This window comes from Phytophthora infestans, genomic scaffold, assembly GCF_000142945.1.
Source record: "Phytophthora infestans T30-4 supercont1.60 genomic scaffold, whole genome shotgun sequence".
Classification (NCBI taxonomy): domain Eukaryota; phylum Oomycota; class Peronosporomycetes; order Peronosporales; family Peronosporaceae; genus Phytophthora; species Phytophthora infestans.
The window spans coordinates 232,088-245,175 of record NW_003303699.1 but is presented as its reverse complement, the minus strand read 5'-3'; the positions used below and the strand labels follow the sequence as shown (position 1 = coordinate 245,175).

Below are 13,088 nucleotides of genomic sequence, written 5' to 3'. Positions count from 1 at the left end.
TTCCCTTGATCCCGCCCAACCTGCACTTGCTTGCAACGCTCACCCTGTCCTGGATACGCCCTCTCTGCAGGTGTGCCTACGCCGAACTTTTTTACTGTGAGCTATGGGCCACCGATGTTTTAAAAACCAAAATTAATGTCCAAAAGTAGACGTTTGTTTGTATTTCATTTAAACAAATAAAAGAGCTTAAAAACGAGCAATGTAGATAAATAAACTCGACCTCCCTGATAACCCCGCGAGCAGTAAAACCTCGCGGGACGAGGTCGCGAGGTTTAATCTGTGAATGGTGCGACGAAGATTTCACAAAAACTGAGAGAAAGCTCGATAAAACAGCTGAACGTGAGCTCGGGCCGCTAAAAGCACCGACCCCAGGAGCAATTTCCGATGATTTGAAGACTCAAGATCAATATCTTACCACTAAATAGGGCGCTTTGGAAAGTAAGCCTTCTCGTGTTGTTGCCTTTCCTGTGGTGGACGAATCGCTAGCCAATTTAGGACTACCGTGGGAGGCTAAAAAGGCCTGTCTCAATGGGGACATGGTCAAGAGTAAGGCAAAGTGTCTGGCTAAGCTGGCGAATATTCCTCCTGACCCGAATTTGAAGTTTTTCGATGGTTGGTTGCAATCCTTCCAGAAGTGGAATGGATTCAAGCACTTCAAAATGCATGCCGAGAGCCCCGTCAGCAGAATGTCCCCGCTCAGCGACAAGCCCTACGAAAGCGCGTCAGAGGCGTTGCTCTGGCGGACATCTACAATATTGATAAAACGGGTCTATTCTACTGCCGCACCATATAAACAATCATTGCCCGGCGCCAGGTAGGAGGCTCCAAAAAGAATAAATTATCATTGTAGCGTTCACCTGCAATGCTGACATTGGTCACGCAGTGAAGCCTCGCTGCTTCTAGAAAAACCTGGCGAGCTAATTGGGTTCTATTATCTCAACACCAACAAAAGCCTGGATAACATGTGTGCCTTTTCATGATTGGGTGCGTGAACTTGATAACGTTATGACCAGGCGGCTACGTCAAATTGTTCCTCTTCTCGACAACGCTTCAGCACATATCGTTTCGAATCTGCGCTCAAGAGCATCACTACTCTCTACTTACCTCCAAATACTACTTCTCGACTGCGTCCATTAGACGCAGGCATAATTGCCTCTTCCAAGCGACGATTTTACCGCCGTCCGCTGGACCATGCGCTGGATTTGGAAGAACACAGGAACGCGGACGGATATTTAGAAAATTGACCAGCTAATCGCAATGCGATGGATTAAGGCCTGGAGGGAAGTATGTACTGAGTGTATTCTAAACTGTTTTCGTCATACCGGTCTCGTACTCGGTCGCACGACGTCACGCCGCGCATTGAAATATAAAGAAGAGCTAAGCAAGGTTCTGGAGCAGCGCGCAGCTGCCCTGAGAGTACGAGATGCACTGGATATTGAAGACTTCGTGAGCAATGCTGCAGTGCAAGAAACCGAAATGGAAATTGCATCTTCGGATGACTTGCTGAGGGATTCTGTTAGCCACGCATTGCTGGCATCAGTGCAGAGCACCCCGAAGAAGTATGTGCGTATGACAGCGATGCGGCTAAAGAGCACAGACGCTCAGACACACTGTCGCCCCAAATGGCCCTTGAAGATAAAGCTGACGCTGTTCGATCGGTGATATTCCTGCTAGCAGAACACCCTGACGTGGAAATTAGCGCTCTGAGCAGCCTACGTGTACTTCAGATCAGTGTCCGAGATGATCTACAGGAAGAAAAATATGCTGCCCGAAAGCAAACGTCGATGAGAGGTTTCTTTAGAGGCTGGTTCCTTCCAGGAAAAGCAGCGAATCGATTGGACAAAAATTGTTTCCAATATAAAAAATAATTCCCACACCAATGAATGTGGAAATTAATACAATACAGCCTTTTGAGAGCAGTATTTGATTTTAGAGGATTTGCAATATCAACGCAGGACAATCGTGGAGTCGAGGTGTGCCGGGCTGGGTCCACGCGCAGGCTGCCTTGGGGTGTGCTGAGCTGTGGCTCGTACGCACCGCTGACATGGAGCAGCAGCTCCTTCATGAATTTTGGGCTACGCGAGATTGTCTCCTCTTCTCTTTGTGTGTTTGCTCTTAGGGAAGCAAATTACTTTCCTGCCGACCAGTCCTGTGAGCTACAGAGCCACTGCCGGTAGCAATTTGACGAGGATATGCTAGTCAACAGTGATTGCAGTTGGGTTTTTTTTCGAAACCCCAAACACCGCGGCAGACAGAAAAAATTAGATATTAAATTTGGCAGATATGAAGTATTACGCATATTAAAAAGAAACGAAGTTGATTGATACTTGGCTGTATTGTTTTGATAGAATATTAATTTTCACAGCGACTAATTTGGCAAGCTGGGTCTATAATACCAAAATATATCATTTTTCGAAGCTCAACCTGCACAAAATTAAATGCGCAAGCGCTCTGAAATCAAAAAAAATATTAAAATTATTTAGTTTGATGTTGATGTCGTACGTCACATTCTTTCTTCTAGTCTGCTTGCAACATTTCCTTGGTAAGCTTTTCTGTGAGGGGGGGCTGGGTTAATACTACATAGAAAGATGAGTGCCGGTACTTTCCTTTGAAGTGTGGACAAGGGAAGAAAGTGCAAAATAGCGTCGAGCAGTAGGAGCACGTTGCTCACAACTGACAGAGAGCTGAGGTAGAGAGATCAACAGATGAACGTTGCATTACGGTAGCATAATGTACTCAATTTTAACTATCTCTAATTTGCAAATTCCTATAATTACGGTGCCATTGTTAATATCTTAGGTGATGCTCTCCGATGGTCGAGCCAGTGTTAGGCAGTGAGTCACAGGCAACATGCGCCTTTATAACTTTTACGCTTTTATTAACGATACCAGTGAGCTTTGTTAGAGTTATTGTCGAGTCTGAGCGTAATGAGAGGAATCTTACCAGGTGCAAAAATTTACACCAGTTTCTATTATGCTTTGGGGTAGATTAATTTAAGAAGGTCATATTAAGTGACGTACTTTTCCAGAATTTTTGTTTTGGGCGGAGTCTGATAACTTTTAAATAAATTTTAGAGAATTTATTGTGTTTTGCAGTTGCTCTGTTTTATGGCTTAGATCGTCATAAAACCATGCATAAATTTGAGATGGGGAGAGGCAGACATGGAGTTATTTATCTGCGCTCGTATTGCGTTTTCAAAAACACACAAAAGGATCGATTTATTGGAGATCGAGGCCCTGGAAAATCATCAATTTGTTTACCTCCTTTAAGTAAGAACGACAAAAAGCATTGAAAAGCACAATATTAACACTTCGGGCATTACTTCAATCTCTAATCTGCCTCTGTCAGCATCTTCACGGCTTGAGCTGCACTAGGCCGTCTCGATGGATCTTGCTGACAACAAGCGACGCCGATACGACGGATACGCCTCGGACAGTCCTCCGAGAAACTTGGTCGCAGCATCCCTGCCATCACGTCTGCCAAGATCTGGACTGGCTTGGGCTTCCTCCCATCCGACGTCAACGCGTCGTGGAAGGGTAGTTTGCACGTGTCCAGCTCGGACAGCACCACTCCAAAGGAATAAAGATCCGCCTGCTCTGTGTATCGCTTGCCTTCCAGGACTTCTGGAGCAGTCCAGTACGGCGTTCCGACGCCTGCGGTCATGGAATACTGCTATCGAGCTCGACTGACACCAAAGTCGATCAGCTTTGCCACTAACGCTCGAGTGAGAAGAATGTTTTTCGACTTCAGATCTCGATGGATAAGCGGGGGAGTTTGAGAATGCAGATACTGCAACGCAGTCGCTGTCCCCACGGCGATGTGGATTTTGTCCCTGGACCAGGACATCAAGTCGCCATTCTTCTGTAGATACGACTGCAGATCTCCCATGGGGAAATACTCGAGCGCCATAACCAAATTATTGAGCGAGTTCCACGCCACTCCAACAAAAGTCACGATATTAGGGTGGTTCAAGCTAGCACTCAGCTCAATCTCCTTTGCAAATTCCTCTACTTCGTGTGCGTGGTGATTATGGTGTTGTAGGAGACGCTTGACAGCAATCTGCTCGTTCTGGTACTCGCACTGCCAGACTTCTCCGTTTGCTCCTTTAGACAGCGCTCGCTTGAAAACGATACTGTCGTATGGCAAACGCTTTCCGACCAGATACTCGCTGTTGTGAAGAATGTTTAGCGTTCGATTGGAACCAGAGCCAAACTCTTCCGGGTAGGATGGCCTGAGCTGGATGGTTCGATCGACTCCTCTGTACGTAGCAGTCTCCGTATCCTCAATCGTTCGAGCTGTAGATCTATCGCGGTCAGCTATAAACTCGGGATTTTGGTAGTAAGTATCCTGACATACCGGTGATTGATGCAAGCATTCTCGATCATCTTTTGTCTGCCGTCTCCTTTTCAGGAAGACGAAGAGACCAACTAGACCGATGACCACGAGAACTCCAGCGGCAATCGGAGCAACGAGTAACACGCTCGATTTCCCATCCTCATCGCTAACTCCGGCAATCGATGAGTAGTCTTCCACAAGCCAACGAGAAACCCAGTCACTCCCAGTAACTTCTTGCTTCTCTCTGTCGATTTCTGGTACAATGCTGGCAATGTTGTGGCACGGTAATACTAGCGACCCGTACCCGCTATTTCGATCAGCCGTGGCACACTCGTCCCACCCGGGCTCGTCCTTCACGTCGATCGTGTGAACAGCAAACACAATGTAACTTTTGTTGTCGTGCACGTCCTTCCACTCGTGTTTATTTACTCGCGGAGTTGGGACGACGGCGGGGTTGCCACCAGTGACCCACATCGCAGCGTGAATGCCGGTTGCGTCATCGAAATCTTGGACGACGCATCTTGCAGCTCTGAGCATGTCGCTTCCGAGGCACTTAAAGTTGGAGTAAGAGATGCTACCACTGGGTTGAGTACACGAGTTGACGGTGCAGTTAACGGCTTCGTATTCGGATTTTGGAACTGCAAGCTCGGCCATTGAGTAGTCGTTAAGCGTCCAGATTCTCACAAACTGATTGGATGGAGAGATGCCGAAGCCAGAATCCCAAAGAAGCGCTCGTTGTGCGATACCAGGAAGTTTGTCCCAGTCGAGTTTAAGCTTATCAAGGCGGGTCTGGAGAGTTTCCGGCACCTGAAAGTTGTCGAATTTCCCCACCGTGTCTCCTTTCTTGGCTCGAAAGTAGAGCTGTTTGGCAAGGTCGGAGTTGGTCCCATCGAAGGCAAAGCCATAGCTATCCGAAGGCAACTCGGCGTTTGCGTAGGAATCCGAAGACGCAAGTTGACGTAGCTCCATTGCAACTTAATTTGGAGTGGGGCCGCCGGCTGCCAAATCTGAAATGAGCCATTTGCAATGCCAAATTCATTCACGTGAGGTGCCCGTTACTACGCTAACAATATCCACTCTGTGCAGCCATTGCGTTAGAATGATTTCGTTTCATCTACTGGTCACATCACCTGCGTCCTCACTCTTGAAGTGACGATGATAGCTCGACAATACGCTTCTGACTGTTACTAGCAAACTTGCAATAGAGACTTAAAGCTCAGAGCAAGACACCCACGGCAAAACAAATGAACAATAAAGCTGACCGCATCGATGAGACCGCAAAACAATTTATTAAAGCTGACGTAACGGCTAATCGAGCAATGGTAAAAAGTGGCAATTGCACGAAAGTAACAAGCAGGGATTCTCAGCAGCTCTTCTCCTCCTCTAAGAGCAGTGTCACCACCTCGGTAGCGGTTGGACGCGAATCTGGATTGTGTTGGCAGCAAGCCACACCAATTTGGCGGATTTTGGGAGGGCACTCCTCAGCGAAACTTGGGCGTAAGATGCCGGCAATCACATCGGCCAAGATCATGAACGGCTTAGGGATGGTACCTTCGGGCGTAAGGGCGTCGTGGTAGGGCAGTTTACCAGTATCAATCTCTGTCAGTACGACTCCGAGTGAATAAATGTCCGCTTGTTCAGTATACCGCTTGCCTTCCAGGATTTCCGGCGCCGTCCAGTATGGTGTACCGACACCAGCCGTCATCGAGAAGTCCTCGCAGCCTCGACTCACACCAAAGTCAATCAACTTGGGCTCTAACTGTCTCGTTAACAAAATATTCTTCGACTTGAGATCACGGTGAATAAGCGGTGGAACTTGAGAGTGCAGGAACTCGAGTGCCCTGGCAACACCGATGGCGATACCCATCTTATCCTTACTCCACGACAGAACGTCGGCGTGCTTGGTGAGGTACCCGTGCAAGTCTCCAGATGGCAGAAACTCGAGCGCCATGATCAAATTGGTTAAAGTGTTCCATGCGACGCCGACGAACGACACAATGTTGGGGTGGGCCAGACGAGCAGTCAGCTCGATCTCCTTCGCAAACGCTTCCACTTCCTCCGCCTTGTGATCTCTGCCTGAGAAAAGCTTCTTGATAGCAACCTGCTGACCGTCATACTCGCCTATCCAGACCTCACCGTAAGCACCCTTCGACAAGGCTCGAGTGAACGACAAACTGTCAAAGGGGATACGCATTCCAATTAAATGCTCGCTGTCGAGTAGAATTTTCATTGTCAAGTTGGATCCCGAGCTGTAGTCGACACTATACCCTGAGCTTCGCCGCTTCTGCACGCCGCTACCAAATCTACGAGACGATGTTTCCGAGTCGTCGACAGTCACATCGGTATGTAGTCCCTGTTCACTGTTAAATTTACCACTGTTGTATTGACGGGGGTCAGCATCAAAACACCTTTGGTACGCGGCATTGGGTGAAGCAGCGTTTTCCTCAACCAGGTAATGCTCCGCATTCTTGCGTCGCCTTTTCTTGACTACCAGAGCCAGCCCAACAACAACGACAACGACAACGACAACGATGGGGATGAGAAACAACATGTTGAATTTGCCACTTGAGCTACTTGCGGTTCCTCCATAATCCTCCACGAGCCACCGAGAAACCCAGTCGCTTCCTTCAACCTCTTGCTTATCGTCGACGAGAGCTTCGGTTAAGTTCGCCGTTGTGTGGCACGGCAAAACTAACGACCCGAAGCCGGCGTTTTGTGTATCTGATATCATTCCACGCCGGCTCAAAGTCTCTGTTAAGTGTGTGGACAGAGAAAACGATGTACGAGTTATTGTCACCACCATCCTTCCACATGTGCTTGCGAATTCTCAAGTCTGGAATCACCTCAGGTCGCCCGCCAGTGACCCACATTGCTGCATTGACATTGCTGTCGTCGGCGAAGTCCTCAACGACGCACCTAGCAGCCTTCAGAATATCGACTCCGGTGCACTGCTGGTTACTGTAACTTGGGGTGTCATCGGGTTGGGTACATGTGCGCTCCGTGCAATTAACCGCCTGGTACTGTGCTAGAGGAACTGCCAGGTTTGCCATATTATGGCCATTCAGAGTCCACAACTTTACTGGTTCATTTGTCGGGGAAACCCCAAAACCAGAATCCCACAACAGCGCTCGTTGGGCTATTCCAGGTAGCTTATCCCACGCAAGCCTAAGCTCTTCAAGACGTCCCTGAACCGCCGATGGTACTTTGAAGTTGCCGTACGGCGATACTGCGTCTCCAGCCTTGGCTCGGAAGTAGAGTTGTCGGGCGATGTCGGAGTGAGTGCCATCCCAGGCATAGAAGGAATCGTTTGATGGTAACACTGCGCCTTCAAATGAGGAAAGCCCACGTCGGTTGCTCGGCTGCATAGCTGACCACAGTTTGATCCGTCTCGTTGGTTGCCAAAGTGCAAATGAAGAAGGAGTTAAGCTTTTTGTCAAGGGGTCTTCAGGTACACAGGTTACGTGAAAACGTTAGCATCGTTGGTATTATAAGAACGTTGGCGGAAGATCTTAAAAAAAGGTAGACGTTTCGGACTTTGGTATCCATAACTCACTTTACTATGTTAATTCAAAAGTGAATGGGCTGTCACAACGCTCGTTTAGTGAATAGTTGTCAGCAAATTCTTGAGTTGTTTTCTACAAACAAGACTTTTCTGATGGGACCTAATCGGAACTTAGTCTGTTGCTAGTGGTCATAGGAGTTCGTTTGCTAACGTTGAATTAATACCGTGAAGGCCTAACTTCTAGCTTGCAGACAAAAATACAACTCACCGTTAGTCTACGCTGGGGGGGCTCAATTTACTACTCTCTGCGAAAGGACTGAGCACTGCGAAAACTGTTCAGTGCTTTCGCCTTTTAGTCTCACACCAACTGCAACACCAAAGATATTAAGAAGTAACAATTCGCACATACTTCGATTATTCGAGCTGAGAAGTTCAGGAAACTTGAAACGAAAACTTTTTCAAATTATAATACCGACTTTAAGGAGCGAAGGGTGAGTGTGAAATACCGAGCAACCTCCGAGTCGGCGCCACCGACCAAGAAAATCGCACAGGATTCGTCTTTCAGACTACGGAATGTGACAGTATGAGCTTGAGCGCAGCAATAGACCACTGCGTACCAGTGCGCTCCGTGTTGGCTACTTTTTTATAGATATTAATTCGAAATGAACACTGGTGATAATTTAGACGTATTAGTATAGCAGTCGCCGAGAGAGAGAGAGATTTACGTTCAGCAGGTTTTGCACTTCAAGGCCTCAAACATTGGAGAATGTGTAAGCTACGGCACTGCATGGATGCTTCTACAGTACTGATAACTCCTGAGCTTCTTCCGCAAAAAAACAAGGAGGTGGCGTTTCGTTCAAACTCGTCAATGTCTTGTGCCGATTTGTGATCACGAAGTCGCAGCTCCGGGAACATATCAGGACTCCACCCCTGACTGGATCACGAGTACTCAAAGAGATCCACCATACACCGATCGCGTAGCCCGTGTAGAATTTAGTTTAGTAGACCACAGGCAACATTCTGTTTTTCTAATGTTCATCGGATATTGCTTTTACCCAGCCACCTATTTTTAGTACCATTCATTTACGTATGGGTACTTTAATAATGAGAAGAATCAGCTCGTCTTCTCATGATTGGCACCCGGGATGACATCCGCAGCAGTGGTAATAAGCTAGTGCAAGCTTTGGATCCTTCATCACATGATCGTAATATTTCCAGCTTGACACTCGTCAACGCCAGCATATCCAGAAAAAATGTAATTTTATTAGGATTATTTCACTTGTATTTTCTTAAAACGAGCACAAAAAACAGCTGCCACAATTTAGATGCCACCTTTGGAAAATCTGCAACGCTATCTGAGACAGAGCACTGAATCGTTTTCATGGACGAAAGATGAGCTTCGAATAGCTATTGGGATAGCTCTAGCTCTTGAGTGTTTGCACAGCCGCAAGCCGTCTCTGATCCATCGTGACAAAAAATTCACCAGCATTCTATAATACTGGCGAGCACGTTGAAGCCGAAGCTGATCGACTTTGGCCTGATTAAAAAAAAAGATCGACCTCACCATGGCGGAGGGGGAGGGGGGAATTGAGACACCTTGCAGACGGCACCAGAAGTGCTGGAAGGAAAACGGTACACCAAGAGGGCGGATCTCTACACCTTTGTGCACTCAAATTCGTTCTAAACGGCAATCAAATCCGTGATGACCAATTCAATTACGTAAATTTGTGAGTTTCAATTACCAAATCTGCAAACAAATTTGTTCTTACTGCACACAAATCCGCTGCTGCATTACAGCTTTACTGCAATGCAGTTCCATTCGGGAGACCAACACAGGGGTTATCCACTCATGTTGTGCTTCGCAGTCTTTTCCAGAAGACGCATCTGCCGCTCAGCAATGGAGACGACCTCTTCGTTTTAATTCGGATCCCGGGTGCGGTCGCATACTTCATCTCGGAATATCGCCCATTCGGTCTTGATATGAGCCTTCAAAACGCTGAAGCACGCATCGATGGGGTTGCACATTGGGGAGTACGGCCCCAAGCGCAGCAACTCCATGTCAGCGTGCTTAGTGACGCGATCCTCGGTCTGGTGATGCTCAGGAGCATTGTCCATGACGATCATGCCCTTCTTGCCCATATGCATTTAGTACTTCCTAAACTCCTCAGACGCCTTGACAGCCGCGTAAATCTCCTCCACAAAAGCAGCATTCTTGTCCATACGAATGCTGCCATGTCGAAGTCGGTAGGTGACGAGTCCAATGCTGAACGACACAGCACACTGCACCTGCAGGTTCGCGTCTTTCGAAGGCGGCAGCTTCAGGACAGCACGCTTTCCTCGCTTAGCGCGTCCTTTTTTACGCTTCAAGTGCACAATAAAATTGGTTTCGTCATGATACACAATACATTTACATTGTTCTTGGTGTTCTTTGAGCTGTTTAGCAAATTGTTGGCGCTTTAGCAGGTTGACTTCGTTGTTGCAGGCTGTAGCTCGACACGCACTTGTTTCACAGTGTACAACATGCCGATGAGGTGACGGCTGATGGTGGTCGTGCTAACCTTAACGCCACAATCGAGAAACAGCATTGTATGCAAGGTTTCGAGGCTGTACGTACAATTTTCGCTAAGGTGCTGCTCCAGATACGTTTTAGCCTCCTCCGTCATCTTGGAATGCTATACGCCACCACGGGGAAGGTTTTCAGCTCGCCCTCGAGCAATCAGGTCTCGAGCAGTTGAAGGGGTAAAACCATTGTTCGCAGCCACTTGGAGCCAGTCTGGGCGTCCGGACTGGTACGCTTCCAGGACACGCTGCTTTTCAGCACCAGTATGATGTTTTTATGGGGGCATCTGCGTAGTTGAGGGTGAAACGAGAAATGAGAGTACGTCGGCTGACCTTGCTTGTCTTGGACGCGCGGTTTTGGCGCGAGTGCAGCACAACCTTCAATTTTGGCGCGCACGGATTTATGTGCAGTAAAAACGAATTTGTTTGCAGATTTTGTAACGGGGTACGTAGCCCTAAGTGTACCCTGGCTACATGAAGTGTGACACGTCATACTTCGGGATATTTGGTACAAAGTATCAAGGTCGTCCAAAGCCAACCATTGGTTGATGACATTGCATTTCTATAGGTGACTTATAGTTTGAATTTAACCCGAGCTTTATCTACCTATAAATAAACTCAGTTTACATTCTACCTTAAATAGGTCACTCCGCTCTTTTTTAATAAAGAGGGGACCTGTGAACTGCCGTTCACTGAGAGTTTGTAAACTCTCGGAAGCTAACTTCCTCTAGAGCAAGGTGCTGTGTGACCCCGTCACACGTAGTAGCACTCGTAGTCAATCCACGCCACCGCGGGTAGAGTACCTGAGCCTCTCCGAAGTTCGTTGCCATGGATAGGAACGACTTCTCCCATATTAACGACTCTCAGTTCGAGTTGGTTCGGAAGATGGCAGGCATCTTCGGGATGGAGGCCCTGCAGAGCCTGGTGGTATCAACACCGGCCGAGCAGCTCGAGCGCGTCAATGCGTTTGACGCGTACGAGCAGGAACTCATCGCGCATGTGCGGGAGAACCTGCAGGCTCCGGCGGCGGAAGTAAATTCGCCTCACCCGAAGCCAATACGGCTGAAGGTTAAGCCGTGTGAAGGGAAGGAAGGCGAGAACCTTCAATTCTGGGTCCGAGAAGTAGAGCTCGCGATGGACGCGGCTCTGATCTCGACCGAGCAACTTCGTGTTGCTTTTGCACTCTCCAACCTTAGCGGCCGTGCTAAGAGTTGGGTGTACACACGGGAGGCAACATCCCCTGGATGTTTCACATCCTGGGCTCAGCTGTGTGAACAGCCTCGAGCCGCGTTCCTCCCGGTGAACTACGAGTACCGCCAGCGTTCGCGCTTCCTCTCGTGCAAACAAGGGAGGCGTGAGCTGCACGAGTACGTGCAAGAGATACGGGAACTTACGGCGTCCCTAGTGGGAAACCCACTCAATGAACACATCAAGATGAATGTGTTCATTTACGGCCTTCGAGTGGACCTCGCACGCACTCAGCTGTTCCGGGTGCAGTCAAACACCCTTGAAGAGGCGATTCAAGTTGCTCTTCAAGAAGAGTACAGCCATCGCCAGGCGCGTACGCCGGCCTCAGCGTGGCCTGGGAGTTTCTTGTCGGCTCCCGGTCGAACAAGCCCCAACGGACCAGCTCCCATGGAACTCGGGTCCGCCGAATAGCGTGACATCCGCTGCTTCGGCTGCAGGAAGATGGGCCACTTCAAGCGCGACTGTCCCGCGGAAAGACTCCGCAGACTGTCTTTCCCCAAGCCTGTCCTCAAGGGTCGCTGGCAGAAGCCAGGATCCCGGGGACAGGGGAACGCCGGGAACCAGTAGGGGCGGGGCGCCCTACTGGGGAAGAACTAAGTATTCGTGATGGGTACGCGGGTGGCGCGTACCAACGAGACTTAGCCCCTGAGAGTCTTCGCACTCTCGAATCGGCGAAGAGCAGCGGCGGGTTGCTCGTAGTACACGGATGTGTACGGGAGACGATCATCCCTTTAGAAACTTGATCGATTCTGGGCCGTCGAAGAATTTTGCACGCCGCCAGACGGTTGCTCGTAGCAGCAACAAGTTGTCCGATGCTTTGAGAGAAAGCAAGGGCAACAGGACGGTGTCAGTGCGACTGGCCGACGGGAAGGTCGTCACTGTCCCCAACGTCCAAGTGGATCTGGCCGTCAAGTTTGAAGACTTTGACAGCCTCGAAAAGTTCACTGTTCTTGACATGGATCCGTACGATATGATCCTGGGCATGGCCGGGCTTGAGAAGCACGAGCCCTGGATCGACTGGCGAGGCAAGGCATCGGTGCCAGCCGCCCTGCGCAGTCCGACAGAGCATTGGTAAGTCATGTTCCCACCTCTGTCAGGCCCCAGCGTGCCTGCAAGCCAGGGTACCAAAGCATCCGGCAGATGCTTGGGAGTCGTCGATGTATATGACGACTCCGAGGATGTTTTGATGGTGGCAGCGCCCAGAAGAGGCGCTGGCCAAGTGGGTAACTTAGGTCCACAAGCGGGTAGCTTAGTTCCGCAGACAGCTGCAGCTATCACGAACACTGAGAACAGCGTGTTCAGAGTGGGTAACAGAGTTCCACACACGGTCGCCCAGATCTTAACTGAAGAGGATCACGTCGGATACGCTACCTGTGTGGGTAACCGAGTGCCACACGCGGTCGCCCAGACCTTAACTGAAGCGGAAGGCGTCGAACACGCTTCC

The 13,088-nt window shown here is 49.1% G+C and overlaps 3 protein-coding genes across 3 annotated transcripts; all 3 read right to left on the bottom strand.

Annotated features, from left to right (window-relative positions):
• Window positions 1-3,330: 3,330 nt before the first annotated feature.
• Window positions 3,331-3,663, bottom strand: PITG_17580 (protein kinase; the record flags this gene model as incomplete). Its single annotated transcript, XM_002896413.1, has 1 exon — window positions 3,331-3,663. The coding sequence occupies one exon, from the start codon at window positions 3,661-3,663 to the stop codon at window positions 3,331-3,333; it is 333 nt and encodes a 110-aa protein (XP_002896459.1).
• Window positions 3,664-3,845: 182 nt separating this feature from the next.
• Window positions 3,846-5,304, bottom strand: PITG_17579 (protein kinase; the record flags this gene model as incomplete). The annotated part of the gene is made up of 2 exons (XM_002896412.1): window positions 3,846-3,858; window positions 3,899-5,304. The coding sequence occupies 2 exons, from the start codon at window positions 5,302-5,304 to the stop codon at window positions 3,846-3,848; spliced, it is 1,419 nt and encodes a 472-aa protein (XP_002896458.1).
• A 394-nt stretch (window positions 5,305-5,698) lies between these two features.
• On the bottom strand, window positions 5,699-7,700 carry PITG_17578 (protein kinase, putative; the record flags this gene model as incomplete). The annotated part of the gene is made up of 2 exons (XM_002896411.1): window positions 5,699-6,695; window positions 7,252-7,700. The coding sequence occupies 2 exons, from the start codon at window positions 7,698-7,700 to the stop codon at window positions 5,699-5,701; spliced, it is 1,446 nt and encodes a 481-aa protein (XP_002896457.1).
• Window positions 7,701-13,088: the final 5,388 nt, after the last annotated feature.